At 35.9% G+C, this 20,666-nt stretch overlaps 4 protein-coding genes across 8 annotated transcripts; 3 read left to right on the forward strand and 1 right to left on the reverse strand.

Moving 5' to 3' along the window:
- The first annotated feature begins 4,597 nt into the window (after positions 1–4,597).
- On the forward strand, positions 4,598–7,419 carry LOC132164624 (AP2-like ethylene-responsive transcription factor PLT2). Its single transcript, XM_059575160.2, has 10 exons — positions 4,598–4,638; positions 4,745–4,941; positions 5,025–5,403; positions 5,508–5,590; positions 5,692–5,700; positions 5,816–5,904; positions 5,988–6,061; positions 6,219–6,269; positions 6,356–6,432; positions 6,681–7,419. Exons 2-10 carry the CDS (start codon positions 4,800–4,802, stop codon positions 7,403–7,405), a joined length of 1,629 nt encoding a protein of 542 aa, XP_059431143.2. The 5' UTR covers positions 4,598–4,638; positions 4,745–4,799; the 3' UTR covers positions 7,406–7,419.
- A 1,889-nt stretch (positions 7,420–9,308) lies between these two features.
- Positions 9,309–12,162, forward strand: LOC132164626 (uncharacterized). 2 transcript variants are annotated; one of them, XM_059575163.2, is made up of 2 exons: positions 9,309–9,415; positions 11,249–12,162. In XM_059575163.2, exon 2 carries the CDS (start codon positions 11,265–11,267, stop codon positions 11,820–11,822), a length of 558 nt encoding a protein of 185 aa, XP_059431146.1. In that variant the 5' UTR covers positions 9,309–9,415; positions 11,249–11,264; the 3' UTR covers positions 11,823–12,162. The 2 variants fall into 2 exon arrangements, with proteins under 2 accessions (XP_059431146.1, XP_059431145.1); XM_059575162.2 differs by having other exon boundaries at positions 11,216–12,114.
- On the forward strand, positions 12,080–15,222 carry LOC132164625 (uncharacterized). Of its 2 annotated transcripts, XM_059575161.2 has the most exons (3): positions 12,080–12,141; positions 13,558–13,577; positions 14,380–15,222. In XM_059575161.2, exon 3 carries the CDS (start codon positions 14,406–14,408, stop codon positions 14,967–14,969), a length of 564 nt encoding a protein of 187 aa, XP_059431144.2. In that variant the 5' UTR covers positions 12,080–12,141; positions 13,558–13,577; positions 14,380–14,405; the 3' UTR covers positions 14,970–15,222. The 2 variants fall into 2 exon arrangements, with proteins under 2 accessions (XP_059431144.2, XP_088375435.1); XM_088519309.1 differs by lacking the exon at positions 12,080–12,141 and having other exon boundaries at positions 12,989–13,577.
- A 107-nt stretch (positions 15,223–15,329) lies between these two features.
- Positions 15,330–19,419, reverse strand: LOC132164627 (A20/AN1-like zinc finger family protein). Of its 3 annotated transcripts, none has more exons than XM_059575166.2 (3): positions 19,336–19,419; positions 19,115–19,199; positions 15,330–16,263 (listed from the first exon to the last, which is right to left on the reverse strand). In XM_059575166.2, the coding sequence occupies exon 3, from the start codon at positions 16,248–16,250 to the stop codon at positions 15,741–15,743; it is 510 nt and encodes a 169-aa protein (XP_059431149.2). In that variant the 5' UTR covers positions 16,251–16,263; positions 19,115–19,199; positions 19,336–19,419; the 3' UTR covers positions 15,330–15,740. The 3 variants fall into 3 exon arrangements, with proteins under 3 accessions (XP_059431149.2, XP_059431147.2, XP_059431148.2); XM_059575164.2 differs by having other exon boundaries at positions 15,330–16,266; XM_059575165.2 differs by having other exon boundaries at positions 15,330–16,290.
- Positions 19,420–20,666: the final 1,247 nt, after the last annotated feature.

Raw genomic sequence — 20,666 nt, forward strand, 5'->3', positions numbered from 1 at the left:
ATACTGCACCATTAGGCATGCAAGAAGTTCCTCATGGACCACCCCGTTATGAGAAACCATAGAACACCCGTCTACCTAATGGGAGCATGATATACTCCGTTCAAGTGGATCATCTCCATTTCATAGAGCTATTTAGCGAAAAATGTATAAAAATTGAGAAAAGATTACCCTCATATTTTAAGAGAAAGACAATTATGTCTCACCCTTATGCCTAAATGGTTCTTCTAACTCCATTTCATTTGAAATAGAGATGATCAGTTTCTAAGTGAAATGAAGATGAACAATTTCATTATTCAAATTATAAATTCTACAATATTTAATGGTGTACCTAGTACCACGTGATCATTTTAAAATTTTAAATAACATTAATTATGTTAACTATATCCCAAAAAAATTAGTAAAAACTATAATTAAAGCTTCACAAAATCACACACATAATATAGTTTCACACATCATACAACCATTATGAGACTTGACACATACATAAGCTAAACTTTGTCCTTTTCATTTATGTGAACATATTTAACAAATTTGAGCACATATAACAAGGTAATAAGCTAGAGTAGGTCAGGCAATCCCAATTATATGGAGTTAATTAAAAAGAGTCGATATAATGCTGGCATTGCCTCATCCTTGTTGGTATATAGAGGGTTTTGGGCCATTATTTTTCAAATCTATCCAATAAATTAGCGTGCAATATCCGGAATGTGTCAATAACATTGCCGGCAACTGATCCATAATGAACAAAAGTCAAGAGTGCCAGACAATGTTCCAATCTTTTTCACTGTATATATATATAAATGTTTCTAAACAACAACCCTAAACCCTAACCCTAACCCTAACCCTAACCATAACCAAAAACCAAGTAGCTTGGGTTTGTAGAAGAAAACAAGGGGTTCGCAGAAATACATTTGCCTTTCCAAGTGCTTCAGTTCGAGGCGACACGAGCACTTTCCCGGCGGTTCCTCCCACCTCTTGGAAACTCTCAATTTTCTATCTAGATTCTCGTGAACTCCTTTGCCCCAAAATACCCTCATTTCTTCATTGCATTTACACCTCACTTTCCCAGTCTCCAAACGATACCAAGGAAACATGGATTGCATTTGGACGATAACATCATTTTTTTATGAATATTCCTGATATTCTAAATCAAAAATATTTGAGATATTAGTATTTACTATAATTTTCTTACGAATTAGGTTGACGGTTACTATGTTAATATGCTTTTTAATAGCTGATTGACATGATAAATATCACATGGATTGTCGTCCCCAAGAGGTAGCTCAATCGGCTGGAACCACGCTTAATGAAGCGGAGGTCACTAGTTCGAATCCCCCTCCCCCTTCCTTGTGCGGACATGTCAAAAAAAAAAAAAAAAATATCACATGGATTGTCATATCAGTTTGTAAATGTAATAAATGTCATACAAACTAGTACTACTATCAAATGACAATTTAATAATTTACATTTTAGTGGCTAAAGTAGCAAACGTCAATGTCACATTAATTTGTTATAAAAAAAAAAAAAAACTTGTAATAAGAGTTATAATACATTTAGAAAAACTTCATTTAATTAACACATTAGTTTTTTTAGACTCTCATGACTCCTATATTTTTAAGTGCATACTTCTTGACCTGATTATAAAAGCTGTTAATGGAGTCTCTAAGGAGTAGCTCAATCGACTGTAAATCACGCCTCATGAAGTGAAGGTCACTAGTTCGAATCCCCAATTCCTCTTCCCTTGTGCATGTAAAAAAAAAAAAGAAAACCTGTTAATGAATTGAAAATTAATAATTATATATTAAAAATTTAATAATAATTTTTACTACCATAAAAGTACTGTGGGAGTAAAAATGTATAATATATGATAGACAAGGCAATGTGACAACAGTAAATAAGGGTGTTTTATTTTATTTTATTTTAATGAGAGTTAAAGTTAAACGACAGAAAGGGGGCAATATAATAATAAGACTTAAATACCCATTGGCTTCATGGTCATAGTGTGGTCAAAGTTTGATTTCTTGGTTGTGGAAGCATGCAAACCGGATAATTGGTCCGCCTGGCAGCAGCTTTCAAAGCAGAAGAGGCCAAAAGCCGGAAAGGAACTGACACGTGTCAGTCACATTCCTCCGAATTTGGTCTCTGAACCTGAAACGACGTGCGGGTTCTTATTAAATAATCTCTTACCGCATATGGCCGGTGGCGAATCCCCACGCATAACCCCTGCAAATGCATTTTCGTCGTTCAAGAACAAAATAGTGAGAGTGAGAGAGAGAGAGAGAGAGAGAGAGAGAGAGATTCATGGCTTCTTGGTACACTTTCCTTTCCTTTTCTTTTCTTTTCTCATAATTGCTGGAGGTTGCAGAGTCAAATATTATATATTTTTCTCTCTACAATTTGTTTTAACTTCTTTGTTTTTTATTTTTAATTATGTTTATACAAATTATGGGGTTTCTTCTTCTTCTTCTTCTTCTTCCGATGATGATGATTTGTGTAGGGTTCTAATTGTTTAGAGGTTTTGCAGTTGAAAAGGTTTGAAGAAAGCGTGAGACGAGGGTTGTGCCTCCTTAATGTGGTGCAGTTTAGTCAACGTAGTCTTTTCTTTAATGTACAAGAATTTGGCGGGAACTATGTCCATGCATAGATATATATTATAATGACACAGGTGATTTGATGATTTGTTTCTTTTGTTTTTTGTTTTGTTTTTGTAATTAACTGTTTTGTTTATTCATTTTTGTTCAGATTCTTCGTTTTGGTTCCCTAGTAAGTACATGTATAGTCTGAAAACCCTGACGAGTTCAGTTTGAAAATGATGACTCAAAGATTCATTGCCCTAAAAGAAAAAAAAAAAAAAAAAATTGATCCCAGTCTGTCTAAAATTCAGATATCCAAAACCCTGAAAAAGAATAAATTCTTGCGGCAGATATAGAAATTTTTAATTAAGTACTATCATGGATGCATGCGGCTGGTACTCTTTTGTATTTGCAACTGCTTTATATATATATATATGTGATGAGACAATTGTGGGTGTTTATTATATACATACATAACACACATGCCAATAAAGACACATGCATGCAACTGAGATACTTTCTGTACAGGGCCAACAAAAGTAGCAGATGAATGAAATTAAGCAACAATTTTATGAGAATAATGGATCAATAGATTGAGTATTTTATTTAATTGCTAGATCATTTCAACGATGCACATAAAAACATACCTAACTTTTGGAGAAATCATATATATATATAATGTTTAGCAAGCAATAAGACATGACATTGTAGATGTGATAAGATAACTTTTTTAATGGTGGGTTGGAGACATTTTAGTAATTGGTTAGGTTTTTCAATATTTTCAAGCTTGGACTAATTGTGTGACTGGATGACAGAAAGCATTATACAAGTTTCTAGTGTAATGGACAGGAGATATAACATTATTTATGTGGATGAATAAGTTATAGAAAGACATTTTTATATTAATTTTAATTTGCTTTCACCTTTTGACGGGTGCGAAAATCGATTAGGTGGTCAACAGATTTCTACTTGGGGGAACCAAACGAAATCCTTCAATCTTTCTTATAATCTCTCTTGGTATTATTATTATTTTTTTATATTGGACAGAGTTTGGTGTTATTTGAACAAGAGTCATTCTTACTCTTTCTCCAGTACTTTAATTATTTAATATGTCGGATTTTCGATATATAATATTGCATGTCCGTACACATGCATCTTTAACACATGCAGGACTCGGGGATCCACAAATTGGCTTCTTTGGTGAGCACCCATTTGAGAGAGAGATCTTCTGTACGTGGCTAATGGGTTTGATCGTCTGCTTCTCTAGCTGATTTGGACTTAATTAGAAGATAATATAGAGAAAGAAATAAAGATCGAGAGAGGTCAGTAGCTTTACGTAGAGGGTCAAATATTTGAGACTGAGATGATTTGCAGGGTGTGGGAATGCTGGGCTTTGGGGAGTCATTTGTTGCACAGAACGAGGTCGAGAGTTCCAATGAATCAAGTGGGTAGAGAGAGAGAGAGAGAGAGGTGGGGTTGGATTTTTCCAGTTGGAATTGTGGGTTTGTCTCAGTACAAATTAAAACTAAAGAAAGTTCAACTTACAGTTTAGTATGACACTCGTGTCCTCCATAGTATTGTTTAGATAATAATATCCACAATGACAGGTTTTATTTAAGTATTTAATAGACTGTTATATGAGTAGAATAACTAAAAATTAATATCTGATTTTTTATTTTTTAATATTGTTAAATTGTATGAATAATCCTCTATCTATAATTATTAAGAGTGAATGAAGCGTGCAATGTTAGTTGAATAGACAAAAGAAGGGTTGGATAAAATAATATAATATTGTTGTTATTATAATAGAAAATGAGCTTGTTTGAAGCGTTGGGATATGGTGAATAGAGTTAGACCGCCCAAAAAAGACCTTTGCAAAAGGGGTTAGAAAGGAGGAGATAGCTCATTTGAGCAATTTAAGTACTATGTACCTTACTCAAGCTTTTCTCTTTTCAGCCTCTTCTCCTCCCCCTTCTCCTTTCTCCTGAGCATAACGTTGAGTGAGAGAGAGAGAGAGAGAGAGAGGGTAAGAGGGTACTCCTGACTGCTGCAAACCCTAGGCTTGGTTAGACGCTTAAGAGTTCTTCCTCTTCCTACATGTCTTTTCTTTTCCCTAAATAGTTATTTGCTCCATGTGTATTCTAATTCTGTTTTGTTATAATTACTTGCAGGAGATTCTTGATTTTCAGAATTAAGAACAAGCATATATTGTAATAATCAAAGAATATGGGATCCATGAATTCAAACAACTGGCTTTCCTTTCCTCTTTCTCCCACTCATTCTTCCTTACCACCACATCTGCAAACAACTCAATTTTCTCTAGGGTTAGTGAATGATCATAGCATGGTCAACCCATTCCAGACCCAAGGTATATATTATTCATTTTCCTCTTCCTCCTTCTTCTTCTTCTTCTCTCTCTTTTTCTTATTTTGTAAATATATATATATGCAGAGTGGAATCTGATGAATACCCACGGCAGCAGTGAAGTTCCAAAGGTTGCTGATTTTCTGGGGGTGAGCAAATCTGAGAATCAGTCAGATCTTGTTGGTCTGAATGAAATTCAGGCAAATGATTCTGATTACCTTTTCCAAAACAACAGTCTAGTGGCAGTGGAAAACACTGCTGTAGTAGCAGCAGCCACCTCTAACAATTATGAATTTCAAGAGAATGCAAATAGTTTGCAGTCGTTGACATTGTCTATGGGAAGTGGTAAAGGGTCGACTACTTGTGAAACAAGTGGAGATAATAGTGCAAATACTGTCGAAGCTGCCCCTAGAAGAACTTTGGATACATTTGGGCAAAGAACTTCAATATATCGTGGTGTAACAAGGTTTGCATTTTCCCTTGCATCTATATATTCATAATATAATGCAATGTTTCTTTGTCTTGAATCTTCACCATATATACATGGGTTTTTTGTGCAAATTAATATAGGCATAGATGGACAGGAAGGTATGAAGCTCATCTTTGGGATAATAGTTGTAGAAGGGAAGGGCAATCAAGGAAAGGTCGCCAAGGTAAACCTTGAAAATCTGTTTTTTTTTTTTTCCCTCATCCAATCACCATTTCGAACGTTACTAATTTCATGTTCTCTTTTTTTGCATCTCTTCTCTTGCAGTTTATTTGGGTGAGTAGTACGGTTCTCTCTCTTGCTCACTTCTTAATTTGATACTTTATTTGTATTTTTTGAAAAGAAAAAAACATTTGCTGAACATATAGTTTTATTTATCTATTTTGTGTAGGTGGGTATGACAAAGAGGAGAAAGCAGCTAGGGCTTATGATCTTGCTGCACTGAAGTACTGGGGAACATCCACCACTACCAATTTTCCAGTAAGTTAATGCTGCCATGCCATGTCTACGTACATGTTAATGACACAAAACTATTGTAAACTGATTTGATTGGTGTGTTGCAGATCAGTAACTATGAGAAGGAATTGGAGGAGATGAAGCACATGACAAGACAGGAATTTGTCGCCTCGATTCGAAGGTAAGAGATGGGAATTTATTAATTTGCTCAAATTGTACAGATTTTATTTATAATTTAGTACAATTTTGCTGTTTAGAACAACCATGCAAAGTAGAAGATAGGACAATTATCATCCCCACTAAGTTCTATTTTTTCTTCTCTTGGTGATGCATTTCAGAAAGAGTAGTGGCTTTTCTAGGGGCGCATCCATGTATCGCGGTGTTACAAGGTTCTAAAATCTCTCTCTCTCTCTCTCAATTATAAAAAATCCCTCTCTCCCTCTCTCCAAGTTCTCATGGGAACATGTTTAAGCAGGCATCATCAACATGGAAGATGGCAAGCGAGGATTGGGAGAGTTGCAGGAAACAAAGATCTTTATCTAGGAACTTTCAGTAAGTCATTATCTCCATGCACTCATTGGAACTTTAAAATCAAATGTTACTACAAATAAATTTTTTTATGAACTTTTAGTTGTCACATCTAACTAACTATATATAACGAATTAGTAATGTTATTTAGTAGATTTTTATACTGTACGACTGCAATAACATAGCAATAAAAATTAACCTTTAATCAACAATAATTTGGTAAAAAGACGATTAAAAAGTTAATTTTCAATATCATATCATTTTTCTTAAAGGTACTGAGGAGGAAGCAGCAGAAGCATATGACATTGCAGCAATAAAGTTCAGGGGGCTTAATGCAGTCACCAACTTTGACATGAACCGTTATGATGTGAAGAGTATTCTCGAGAGCAACACTCTCCCCATCGGAGGAGGAGCCGCCAAACGGTTAAAGGAGGCTCAAGCCATTGAATCTTCAAGAAAACGGGAAGAAATGATCGCCCTCGGCTCCAGCTTCCAATACGGCAGCTCAAGCTCCTCTAGCAGATTACAAGCATACCCTCTAATGCAGCAGCAGCAACAGCAGCAGCCATTCGATCAATCCCAACAGACTTTACTAACCTTACAAAACCCTGACATTAATTCTCATCATCAGTACACGCAAGACCCTTCATTTCACCAAAGCTATCTCCAAACGCAGCTCCATCTACACCAGCAATCCGCAGCAGCTTCATATCAAAATCCCCAGTTTTACAACGGTTATCTTCAGAACCATCCGGCTTTGCTTCAGGGTTTGATGAACACGGGTCCTTCGTCGTCTGTGATGGAGAATACTGGAGGATATATGGGGAGTGGGTTGTCAATGGCTTCTAATTCCACGCCGGGAAATGCAGTGGGATCGGCGGATGAACTTGCGCTTGTGAAGGTTGACTACGACATGCCCTCTGCGGGTTATGGGGGGTGGTCGGGGGACTCAGTTCAGGGATCGAATCCTAATGTTTTTTCAATGTGGAATGACTAGGATGTTTGGCGGAAATCAAGGGAACAATTTGCTGGGTTTTTTTTTTTTTTTTTTTTAAAAAAAAATGTTTTAAGTGCAATAGGAGTTGAGTTTGAAAATTCAAACCCTAAGGAGCAAGGCTATGGGTTTTGTTGTGTTGTTGAGGGTTTTTGCAGCTATTGACTTACTGAAAAACTGACTCTAATTACCCCCATGCACAGACCAAATATGATCTAGAGGGTCCTCTTTTACCATGTCACTTTATGAATATGAGTTGAAGCATGACCCAAATTTTGTATGCAAGAAGACCCTTGCTATATTTCTTCTTTGAATCCCTACTGTATTGTCATTTTTTTTTTTTTTATCATTTTTGTACTTCATTTTACCCCTCATAAATTATTCAATTTTAGTTCTATAAGTCCTTTCCGGGGATGAGAACTATATATATAGGATTTTATTTATCTATTTATTTTTGTGTCAAAATGCTATTTTCTTGGCTAGTAGTAGTTGGAAATTCAATTTTAGTTGCATTTTGGTGCAATTTTAGTTTCCACTAAAAAGTTTCCATTTTGACTAGGTTTTATTTTTAAATTGGGTAAATTTCGTTTTAATCCCCTAAACTACATCCTCATTTACATTCACATCTCTAATTTTTGACCATTAATTAATTGCATGCAACTTGCCCCTAAGAACTAACATTTTATTTGGAGTTGGATCTCAGATCAAATTGTGATGTTAAATATAGATGGAAAATAAGTCTCGTGCATGTGGTAAGTTGCAACGAGTTTAAGTTTAAAGGTGTGAGTGCAAATAAGATGATAGTTTTGGGTAGGGGGCATAATTTACCTTACAATGGGAGAAACTTCACTTATTTCGTCAAAATTATTGGAAGTTGCAATGTGGGTGTTTGAATATTTTAGCCCCTTTCAATCATCCTTCTCCATTTTTAGATTTTATGTTAAATCATAACGAACAAAATTAACCAAAATAGGCCCCATTCATATTTTAAAATAATTTGAAAAAAGACCCACAACGACGTCTTGGATCTTAACTCATTGTGTTGATGTGGGTCATCGATCTTTTTTTTTTAATGTTTTTTTTTTTCTCACTTTATATATATTTAAAATTTTAATTTTTAATTAATGATATATTTATATTTTGTAGATATTACAGGAATACGAGACATTTCACTTGTTATTTGTTTGAATTAGCAAAAAGCCCTAACGGTAGGAGAAGTGAAAGTGTCTGAAACGTAGGGGAATTGAAAGGGTCTGAAACATTGAACACCCACATTGCAACTTTTGATAATTTGGCGATGAAATTGCAAAACCCTTGACAATTCAAGGGGGCTAACTAAAGTTTTACCCCTTATTATATATGGTATTACGTATATGTTACTCTGTGTCACGTGAAACTTGTGTGACTGATTTTGTTAACTTCAACAGTTTAATCTAACCCGATGTATAACTCGAAACAAAATGATAGTTCATAAAAGCGAATTAGTGTGTTAAAATTTAGAAGAATGAGTATTGCAAATATGGTGGTGCATAATTTATGAGGGCAAAGTGTAATTTACCATTTTAAATTCAAAGCCAATAGATATATTATACTCTTTACTTAGTTTTTAGTCCTACAAACTACAAATTCTTATAATTTAGAAGAAATTCTACTTGGCCCCATCACATTTTTCATAGTTTTATTGGTATGGGAAGAATATATTGGACCAAGATTAGAGCTTGGGCTGGACCTTTCTTTTTCTTGTTTCATTGTCAATTTCAACCGACCCAAGAGTTCAAAATACCAATAATAATAATAATAATTGAACAAAATGGCTTGCAGTCTCTGCAGTGAATTTGTTACTGTTCCTCCAATTCCAGCCTTACTCAGCTTGTACTTTTAGGACAACCAAAGTCCTTTAATCTAAGCGTTATTACCCAGTTGCATCGAAAAACACCTCTTCTTTGTCCCTCTGCGATCCCTGGACCTTTCTTTCGTTGTCTGCGACAGCTGATTACCGCCGAACTCTCTGAGGTACTCCCCGATTTATAATTATCTCTCTCTAATTTTTATTTTTTTTCTTGTTTGGGTTTTCATTTTAATCTCTATTGTACTTTCATTTCCTATCTCTCTCTTATTTATTTATTTTTTAATTTTTTTTTAAAGTTGTTTTCTTTTTTGTATAAACTGCAATTTAGTTCAAGAAGATCGAAAGCATACATTTGTATATGTCTATGGATTACAATATTGATGGGTTTTTTTTTCTTAGATAACTTGTGCTATTCAAGTTGTTGACTTTCTCTGTTCTGTTTTATGTTTTTTATATTTTTGCTTTTTGGGTATTTTATTGGTGGGTTCTTGGGTATCTGTAAGACCAAAGTGTAGGTTCAAAACGAATTTGAAGCTAGGTGATTGCCTTTATAATCTCTGTTGATGTGGATGAAATAAATAGATGATGGGTTTCTGATGTTTTTCTGAGATCCATCTTGGATTATGAATTTTTTGCCATAATTTTGTTTGTTTGGGGTCCTGAGGATAGAGGAAGGTCTCTACCTTCTGCGCTTCTTGTTCTGTACTTGAAACAATTGAATTTGATATCTTTCCTTCGCAAAACAATAAAGGAGAATGCACTAGAAATTGGTTATGATTAGCTTTCTTACTGATTCATAGATTTCTTGTTGTGTACTAAATACCATGTGATTTTATCTATTGAAAAAAATTGATTTTGTGTAGAGTTGTTTGGTTTCTTGATTTAGAAGCAATTTTCTTGTTTTAATTAAATGAAGAAAATGGGAAAAGAAAGATATTTACTGTCTAATATCCAACAATAATAGTATTGTAGTTTTCAGCCAGAAAAAAGAAAAAGGAAACCGTAATACTATCCTAATGACTAATTAGTTATTTATCTTTGGATAGCTGCATTTGATTCCCCTTTTGTGCTTAAATTTCACGATTTTTTTATTCTTTTTTCTCCTTCTAGCTAGGTGCTTTCTCTTGTATACTTTCTGTGTACTTGGAGTGCCTTTAACTATGTATATGCATCTTGATTACTTATAAAAAACTTTAAAGTAGTGGTTCATGATCAGATTGTATTTGTTGATTGACATGTTATTGAATTCGTGTTTAGAATGATGGTTGCTGTTCTGTCATGTTATGTGTATAATCTGGATATTCCAAAGTGAAAGTGTGAGTTTCCTCCCAAGCACTGATAGGAATAGTGTAATTGATCAAAGATAATCACCAGGACGGAGGCAGAGTTCGGTATGGATAGGGGCCAATTACCAAAAAAAATACCTTATAATTTTTTTTTTTCTTTTTTTAACCTTAAAATTATTATTTTTTCCTTGAGATGGGGGGACCATGGCCTACACCGGCCACCCCAGCTCCGTAACTGATAATCACAGACTCACAGTTGTGCAAGTGCCTCTGGTTTGATAAGCTGTATAGCTACGACTTCTCGTGTGTTCTTTTTATGTGCCTTCTATAATCTGAGCTCGGAGAAGTAAGAGAGCTTCTGAATTGATAATCTGCATATCTACCAGTTCTTCTGAGTTTATTGGGTGTCTTTTTCTTTCAAGGTTTTCTCTTTCAGTTCCGTTTGAGTGCTAAAAGATTTGAAACTGCAGAACCAAATGGGTTGATTTCTGGCCTTTGATTTATAGAGTACACACATGAGAAAAAAAGAGAGAAGATTTTCCAGGGATTGTAGGCTCCCCTATGACAAAAGTGTTCTGGCATTCATTTGTTTTCCTTCTTCTACTAGAAACCAAACTATCCCTGAACATTTGCTCTTAGGTTTTCATTAGTTGGCTAACTTTTTGTTTCTTTATCTAGGTTTTCATTTGATTTCTTTTTATCTGGGTGAAGAGTGACAAAGAAGGTAATGGTTAAAGCGTACGCTCAAGAATACGTTTACAAGCACCCGTGGGAGCGGGTAACTTCTGCATCTTGGCGCAAGTTTGCTGATCCTGAGAACAAGCGTACGTTATCCCACATACTTGAAGTTGACACATTGAACCGAAAGCTTGATCCTCAATCTGGGAAGCTTTACACCACTCGAGCAATCACCATCCATGCCCCAGGACCATGGTTCATTCGCAAAATCATTGGTCAAGATATCTGCCATTGTGTTGAATCAACGGTTGTGGATGGTCAGTCTCGGTCAATGCAACTTTCTACACGCAATATCAGTCTCCAGAAGTTCATAGAAGTGGTGGAGAAGATTCGATATGATCCTCACCCAGATAATCCTGATCGGTGGACTATCTGCCGGCAGGAGACTAGCATTCAGATTAAGCCATTATCAGCACTGGCATCAATGGCAGAAAAGGTGGAGCAACGATGTGCTGAAAAATTTGTGCAGAACAGTGCTAAGGGTAGAGAGGTTATGGAGAGGATCTGCAAGTATCTGGAAGCTGAATCTGGTGGGATTGCTCTCTAAATCAAGTTCTGGCTCTTAGGGTTGTAAGCCCTTTCACAGTATAAAATAACAAAAGAATTTAAGAGTGTCGCACCATGGAGAGTCAGCCTTGATCTTCCCTCTGGATTTGGTTGAAAATTTTGATACCGCTTAAATGTAACTTTGTGACTTTTTGTTCAGGTGCATTTTCCATTTCTCTTTTGGGATTCAGAACTATCTGGTGGTGTGTACTGGGAAAATAGGTTTATGATTAGTTAATCTGTACTGTTTCATACAGCAAATGGACTTCATTGGAAGCCTAGGGGCTGCCCTATTCTTGGGTCTTTTTCAAGCTGCAATGGTAAATCCCATAGCCGCTGCATTCCTATCTTGAAGTAACTTTTGAACTGTTAAGACTGAATTGAAATCCATTAATGGGAATTATGCTGTGATTAACCATAGCAGCAATTCAGTGGGTAGTTCCACTTCTGCCCTAGAAATCGTGGGGTACAAACTACAAAACTTGGCTTTGGGGCAAGCTTGGAGCATGAATTGGACTTTCATTGATTCAGCTATATTATTTGGAGAAATGTTAGAAATCACACTTTTATTTCACTTTACTATGATATGAATCATATGATAGGATCAATGAGTCATTAGATTAGGACTAGCCCCTGTTTAAAGGAAAAAAAAAAAAAAATGGCAATACTAGATCAACAAAGTGAGATAAAAATTTTGAGTGTATAACACTACTCTATTATTTATGCCAAGGACTTGGATTATCCAACAAAACTTGTTGAAGCATATAAAAAAGACCAAATATAATGGTAACTTAATCCTGTCCAAAAGAAAGTTACATATACATTTTTTTTCTTTTTCCTCTATGTCATCTTCCTCCTTCCTTGGTGGGAGCTTTGGAAGGTTCTGACTATTTGTGACATTTGATGTCCTAACACTAAGATGATCTTCCTTCAATAGGATTTTGCTCTTTTATAGAAGAACAAGAAAGAAAAATGTCAAACAATAAAGTATCTTTATTTATTTATTTAATTTTTTTTGTGAAGAAACTTCGTTGTGTTTGCTTTTGTTTAAAGTAACTTCAATTATTATTGTTAGAATTAGAGAATCTTTGTTTTTAACAAAAGAGCCCCTTACGCTTTAATTTGCTTTATCTCATCCTTTTATTTAGTTGATAAAGTTGAGATATTCGTCTTCTATCAAAGGTAAAGAGACATAGCTTTAATTGTTTTCAATATGATGTAAGCAAATCATATGGCAAATCAATATTTTTTTTATCGTTGTGATTTAAGTAATTTATTTAGTAAGGTTATACCTTATTAAAATCATTAAAAGTTGTAGTTTCACTCAACTTTTTTACTAGAAGTAGCCAAGTAGGTGCATCTCCCTCACTGCTTATTGTCTTTATAACCCTTTGTTTTAAAGAAAAAAAGCAAAAGGAAAAAGACACGATTTGTTTCTCAAAAGGAGCTTCTTTCCTCTGTATTTCACACTTTTACAAATCCTGCAACTCTTGCTTCATACAGCTTGTACATTAGGACTGCCGATCGTTGACCTTGCATAAAAGGGTAATCTCGTCTCACATTAACATCCCATTTTGGCAACAAAACTACATGAAATGCAGGGAATTAGTGTATATTCTTCGTTGCCCAATGTATTTATGCTGACATGCTGAGCATATTCTTTAACATTCGCTCTTCTTTTTCTCCGACTTTCTATGAGATCTAAGGGGACTGCCATTCACTCTTTGCAACCGCAGGAGCTTATGAGTATTGTGAGGTATGCTCTGTTTTCACTAATGCATTTCCTTAATTAATTGCTTCTCTGCTTTTCTGGGTTTTCATTCTGTTCTCTGTAGTTCATGTATTTTCTGGTTTGCTCCAATTTGACTGTACTTAGATGTTGTAGAACATCAAACACAGAAAGTGTCAGTTTGTGTGTGTGTGTGTGTGTTGCTGGATGTGTGTTGGCCGGGAGTGCGGTCTTAGTCTTTAAAATGAGTGTGGAAATCATCGTGCAAAGAACTCAGAATTTGTTGTCACTGGAACAAACTGTGACGACATTGATCCTCACCATCTTGATTCATATATATATATATATATATAAACGATGGGTCTTTACAGAGCTTGAATTCATTTGAGATTTTGAAGTAGGTGGCCTTTGTTTCTTTGCGGGGGGAGATTGTTAATTGGTCTTTAGTAATTGTAGGAATGCTTTTCAAAATAAAAAGCTTGATCCAAGGAATATAATATTAATGATGGCCCTCTCTTGATCTGATGCTAGATTTCGACTGCTTGACTGGTTTATTAAAAGGAGGTTCTTTTGAGTTCCCTTTAAGACCCATCTTGTATTGTGAATTTTGGCCATCTCACTGTTTCTTGGAGGTACTAGAGAACGGTTTCTGGATACATAAGCTTTTAAGCATTTTTTTCTTGCAAGCCAGTTTTTATGGGTAAGTTCTATTCGACGATTGTATCAGTTTCTGTGTTATGGATCTACAGTGTCTTCGACCACTAGGCTATACCTAAAAATCTGGTATTTACTCTTTCAGTTGTAATCTAAATTAGTGTTTATTTATCAGGGTGAGGGCAAAAATAAGAAAACATCATGGTTAAAGCATACGCACAAGAGTACATTTACAAGCACCCATGGGAGCGGGTAACTTCTGCATCTTGGCGCAAGTTTACTGACCATGAGAACAAGCGCATACTGGACCATATCCTTGAAGTTGACACGCTGAGCTGCAAACTTGACCCTATATCTCAGAAGCTTTGTACCACTCGTGCAGTCACCCTCCATTTCCCCGGACCGTGGTTCATACGCAAAATCATCGGTCAGGATATCTGCCACTGCATTGAATCAACAACCGTGGATGCCCGATCACGGTCAATGCAACTCACTTCCAGAAATGTTGGTCTTCAGAACTTCATAGAAGTGGAGGAGAAGATCCGGTATGACCCCCACCCAGATAATCCAAATGGGTGGACCATTTGCAGACAGGAGACTAGCATACATATAAAGCCATTATCTGCACTGGCATCAATTGCAGAAATGGTGGAGCAACGATGTGCAGAGAAAGTTGTGAAGAATAGTGCTACGGGTAGAGAGGTTATGGAGAGGATCTGTAAATACCTGGAAGCTGAATCTAGAGAGATTGCTCTGGAATCCTAACTTCCACAGTTTGTAGCTGAGAACCTGTCCCTAACAACTGAAAATAAAATACTGCCATGAAAGGGTATACTTGGAAGGCAAATATGCATATGCAAGAATGGACTAGTAGCGTGTTTTAAGTGATTGATGTAAAAAACCATGTAAGACACGCTATGCTAGTCAGTGTGATAAATAAGTTTGAAGAATATCATCACGCTTTTTTCAAATCAGCATTCTTAGCCCAAAAAAGAAGAAAGATAAGCGAGATGAGAACTGTTGTCCAAGGCCAGATAGGAATAAGAATATCTTTTTCACGACTAATGGCTTTAAAGAAAACTTCAGGGGAAGCTCTAGCAACCACACAATTCATACAATTATACATCATCACAATATAGGTTCCCCAGTGAAATTCATAACTAAGAATGCAATGGATAATTTACAATGCTGCCACAGGAACGTTGACGGATGTTGTCCAAACCGTCTGAGAATTGCACAAACTAGAGAGAGATGCCATAAGGAAACAGAATAGACAAATTACAAAGCTAACCATGACAATGTCCACCAAACCAGCATAGATTAAACTTTAGACACTGGAGCCAACATATAAATTCTCGCCAATCACTAGAAATATAGAGTTCTTCAAAGTGCAGAGATGTCCTAATGCCATGCCTCCACCAGCAAATATAACAATATAAAAGGACACCAATAAGACATGCAGCAAACTTGAAGTCATCTCACGGATGAAGATGAGAATCACTTTTCAAACACATGGCAACTCCACCCCCATCAGATTTAGATTTTATCAAGTTTCTCTGCCTTGACAACCGGGTTGGCTTTAGCTATAGCATCACGAGCAGCAGTGCGATAATCAAAGGGGCAGCCATGTTTGTCCGAATAGCGATGTACCGCACAGAAAAGGTTACCACACCGACAATTAAATCCTGTTAAACCAACCCGCTTGTTACAGCTGGTGCAGCGATTTGGACCCTCCTTCGGCTTTGCCTCGCTACTCTCCCCTAAGCCAAAACCAAAACTAAAGGATGGCTCCACAGAGACGGACTTCGGCTCCACTGAGGTGACTTGCACCTCCACAGCAGCAGCAACAGATTCATGTTCATTACTGCTTGATGATCCATTCACGATACTTGCAGCAAGCTTAGCTTGGTCCTGTTTTAACATCATATCCTTGTGGCACTTGGAACACATGTTCATGGTAGCTGCGCTTCCAAAGAAGCCACAGTTGTTAATGCACAAAATAGGACCTTCAGGGGCAGCTTGGCATCCTGTCTCATCGTGGTCCATGTTTTCAAATCTCCTGCTGCACCAAAAATCACTTGAAAATCTAACAACAATAGCAAATTAACAAGGGTAAGAGTTCATCTGGCTACATCCTCTATATGCACGAATATGAATAATGAGCACAAAGATAAAAGCATTTTAAATCTAATTCTATTTTAAATAAATTGTGCATCACAAATGGCACACGTTTTAATTAAACAAACTATACATAAAAAAATATTCTTAAGGAAAATTTTTACCGCCTGATTCCATTTTAGTACCTGGATTTTCAATTTTTCTTACATATACGCAGTGCTTTCAGACTGTTCTGAAAATCCTTCCTTCCTGTTCACTTTCTTTCACTAACAGAAAAATTATTCTATGCAATATACTCTCCCAACTAAATTCGTCTTTTCTCTCTCTTCCCCACAACCTCTCTCTTCTCTCTATCCCTTCACTCTCCTCTCAAACTCTCTCTACCTCTTTCTCTCCTCTATCAACCCACTGCCACCCATTACAAATCAAAAACCCCAAAAAAAGGGATTGTCAATAAGCAACAGAAACGACATCCATACCAAAGTCCCCTAAGTCTAAAGTATGGAAATTGGCATGTGCTAAGTAAGGAGAGATGGTTGGATGCAATGAAGCCATTATCTCTAAACAACTAAATACCCAGAAACCATTCTCCCACAATCCAACACCTATGTCATCAACCTAATAAGAGAGCTATTTTTTTTATAAGTAAATATTAGCTATTTTATTAGCCTAATAAAAGAGCTAATTAAGTTTTAAGTTTCTAAGGATGGTTATGGGGTTTGAAGAGTCATTAAGCACTGAGTTCAAAATTACAAAATGGGTAGTTCACTTTTTAAAATTCTCATAATTAGTCACTAAGCCAAATGGATTGTTCACTCTCTAAAACTCTCATAATTGGTCACTCATGAAGTCAATCAAGAGAACTAACAATCCATTTTCAAGAATTAGATAAGAATTTCAGTCTTTCAAGTGCCAAACCTAGAAATGGAACATTTTTTTTTTTTTTGATAAGTCAAAAGGATAAGGGGGATAAATGTAACCTTCATAGGGATGAATCCAGGGGAGCGGGATTCTCCCGAACATGACCATTTTTTCCTTTGGATGAGCATATGGAGGTCTGAAGCTCCTTTGAGCGTGGCTTCTTCACGCGGACAATAGCCTTAGGGAAAATCCTCACTATGGATAACCTTTATAAGCATTACATCATAGTGATAGATTAGTATTGTATGTGCAAAAGAAGTGGGGAAACTACTTATCACCTCTTTATTCACTATGATATTGCGAGAAACTTGTGAAATTTGGTTTTTAAGATGTTGGAGTAGAGTGAGTTATGCATGCCTATACGGCTGGTGGAGCTCCTAGTGTGTTGGAAAATAAGGTTTAGTCGGAATGATGTTAATGTTATTTGGAATGCAATCCCTTCTTGTTTAATATGGTGCATTTGGCGAGAAATGAATGCACGGAGTTTCAATTATTGTGAGAAGACGATCTACATTTTGGTTTTCTTAAATCCCTCTTCGGGTGGATCTCTGTTAACGTCCTTCTTGATGTCTCAAACTTTGTATATTTTTATGCTCTTTGCAATTGTTCTTGATATTGCTTGAGTTGCACCCTTTGCAAGTTTTAATAAATTTGCTTTACTTATCAAAATAAAAATAAAAAGGATGGTCAACCAAAAAAAAATTCGAGTACAACCTAGGTCCCTCTAGACTAAATTCTTGCCTTTAACCCTGAGTCTACATAACCTAAGAAAGTAATCTTAAAGAATTCCAAGCCTCTACAAAATGGGTTTTCTAAAAGCATTCAAGACAATGATTGGAGAACTAGTTTCCTTAAAAGCCACGACCTTTTTTTTTTTTAGTGAAATTATTGAGAAAGAAGGGATCATGCCTTCTTCCTTATCCCTCCCTCCCCCACCCGGCCTGATAACTATAAGTTCAAGGCTTCCCTTAAATAATCTCTTTTAGATACAGTCAAGATTGACAAAAAGGTGGGCAGTCTGAAACTAATCACTATCCCCATTATTTGACCCAAAACTTGTCTAATCAATTAACTTCTTTAAATCAAAACCTAACCCTACTGATACAGTTACCATATTCACATTTTTTTTTTACTACTTAGAAAGTGTTCAAGTTATGGATCTAATGGGGGAGGCAATAAAAATCGCATCTTTATCTGTTGGTATTCAAACATAGCAATGTGCACATACATGAAAAACTATTAAATACACATGCATCACATTTAAAAGTCACAAAGCTCTCGGTGAAACACAAGTTTTCTAGCATTACACGAGTGGCAGTTATCTAAGAACCCAACTTCCAAATGATTTCCTATATCTTCCTCAGTGTACCCAAGACTATATACGCATATCCCATATAACACCTTTAAACTTTTACCAAAAATAAACAAAAACTTCACACACAATACTCAAACAAACAAGCCCGTAAGTTCTATACAAACATGTATCCCATATTTACGCATATATGTACAGAAATACTGGAGGATCATAGCACTTCATTAGAAGACTGAAAACCAAGACCTTTTGAACGCAAAACGCACTTAGTTTATGGAATTAGCATCGTCACTAACGACCCATTTGAGATAACGATTTGATTTTTCTCTTCTGTGCCAAATAACGAACATTAAAATCTCAATTTTCTCTCCAAAAAGCAACTAGATGTGCATTTGAAAAATTCAAACTTTAACCACAACACTTGAAAATTTGAACAATTCCACAATCATATGCATCAAAGACCCCAAAATTACATGTTTTACTAAGACCTTAAAAATAATCAGCAAGGAGAAGCTAAAAAAGCAAATACACACACAAACACAAACAAAAAAAACCCAACCTGCTCCCCAGGTGGGCACGAAAATCCTCAGAAATGAAACCTCGGAGACCGATCTCTCACCTCACGGTCGCATCGGATGCGAAACCTGCGTTCAAAAGAAACAAAAATAAGAAAGAAAATAAACGATTCGAATCATTAACGAAAAGAAGCAACAGATCCAAGCGATAACCAGAACGCGAAATCGGAAAACAAAAGCTAGAGATCGAAAACCCTAACCCTACCGGATTTGGGATCGGCTAGGAGAGAGAAAGCAAAGCCGCGAGGAGAGAGAGAGAGATGAAGTTTTGTTTGTGTGTCTCTGTATTTTTGTATTTAAAAGGGCTTTTCGTTCTCTGCCAACGAACGCTCTTTACTGATTAGGGGAGACGTGGAGGGCCCCCATTGGCCGCGCGTGTTTCCCTGACATTCCCGGTTTGTCCCTTTTGGGAGTGCTATTAACGGTTCTGCCAGCTTCGGGCACTACTAAACTCACCCGTGAAAACAAGCGTGGGGAGGACGGGCCAATTGGCATTGAGGTGCGTGATCATGTCGTGAGGATATTAGGTGTGGTGGTCGGTTATTCATAGTGAAAACGTTGATTTTTTTTTTTTCTTAACAAAAACAAAAAAAAAAAGAAAAAGAAAAAGGATTTATTCTAATCATTTTGTTTCTGGTAATCTAGTCTTGTTTGTTAAGTTTTTGACCAAACTAAAGAAATCGAAAACAATCTCATTAATCAAAGTTTGAAGATTAAAAAACTTGATGTATTGTTATTATTCTAAAAAAATGTCTTTTAATTTCTTTTTTCTAAAAATTATATATAAAAAAAAAAACCTTCTTTTTTAAGTAAGGCTGTGTTTGGCAATGGAATGGAAAAAAGGGAGTGAAACGGTATTGTAGCAGATTTGATTGATATAAGAGAGAAAAAAAAAAAAAAAAGAATATTTAGTATAAAAAAATGAAAAAAAATTGTTTAGTAGTAATTTTTTTATTTGAATAATAATAAAAAATAATTGATACGATGTAAAAAGTAAAAATGTTGGGGTTAATTTTGAAAATAATTTTTTAGATTTTTGGGTGCAGTCCGGTCCAGCCCTTTGCCAAACACAGCCTAAGAGTTTTTAGCTTTGTGGGGGTAGTTTAGGGTAATTAAAATTGTATGCTAACATAAGAGGTGTTATGTGAGGTCCAGCCCAGGTGAAAATTTGGACTTTCGTCTCAGCATGTTGGGCCCATGACTACTTTATTTGGGCTCGAAATCAAATAGACCACTAAGTACATGTTGGGCTATAACTACTATCTTTGGGATGGGTTATAATTTGTGTTGCATCCAAATGAGGTGTTTTGGGTTTATCTATGAACTGGCTAAGTACATATACTGTATACGACAAGTCTGGTCTGGTGATAGATATCATAAGTCGCCAATAGTATATACTATTCAAGTGGTAAAGATGTTCAGAACAAAGCACCAAAACAATGAAAGATGTTGAAGCATCCAACCCAGAAAAGAAAGATTTGAATAATTTTTTTTATAAGAAATGCAAAGGGAAATATGAGCAGGTAACTTGGTTGT

This window comes from Corylus avellana, chromosome 8 (assembly GCF_965113065.1).
Source record: "Corylus avellana chromosome 8, dhCorAvel1.hap1.2, whole genome shotgun sequence".
NCBI classification, from domain to species: Eukaryota; Viridiplantae; Streptophyta; class Magnoliopsida; order Fagales; family Betulaceae; genus Corylus; species Corylus avellana.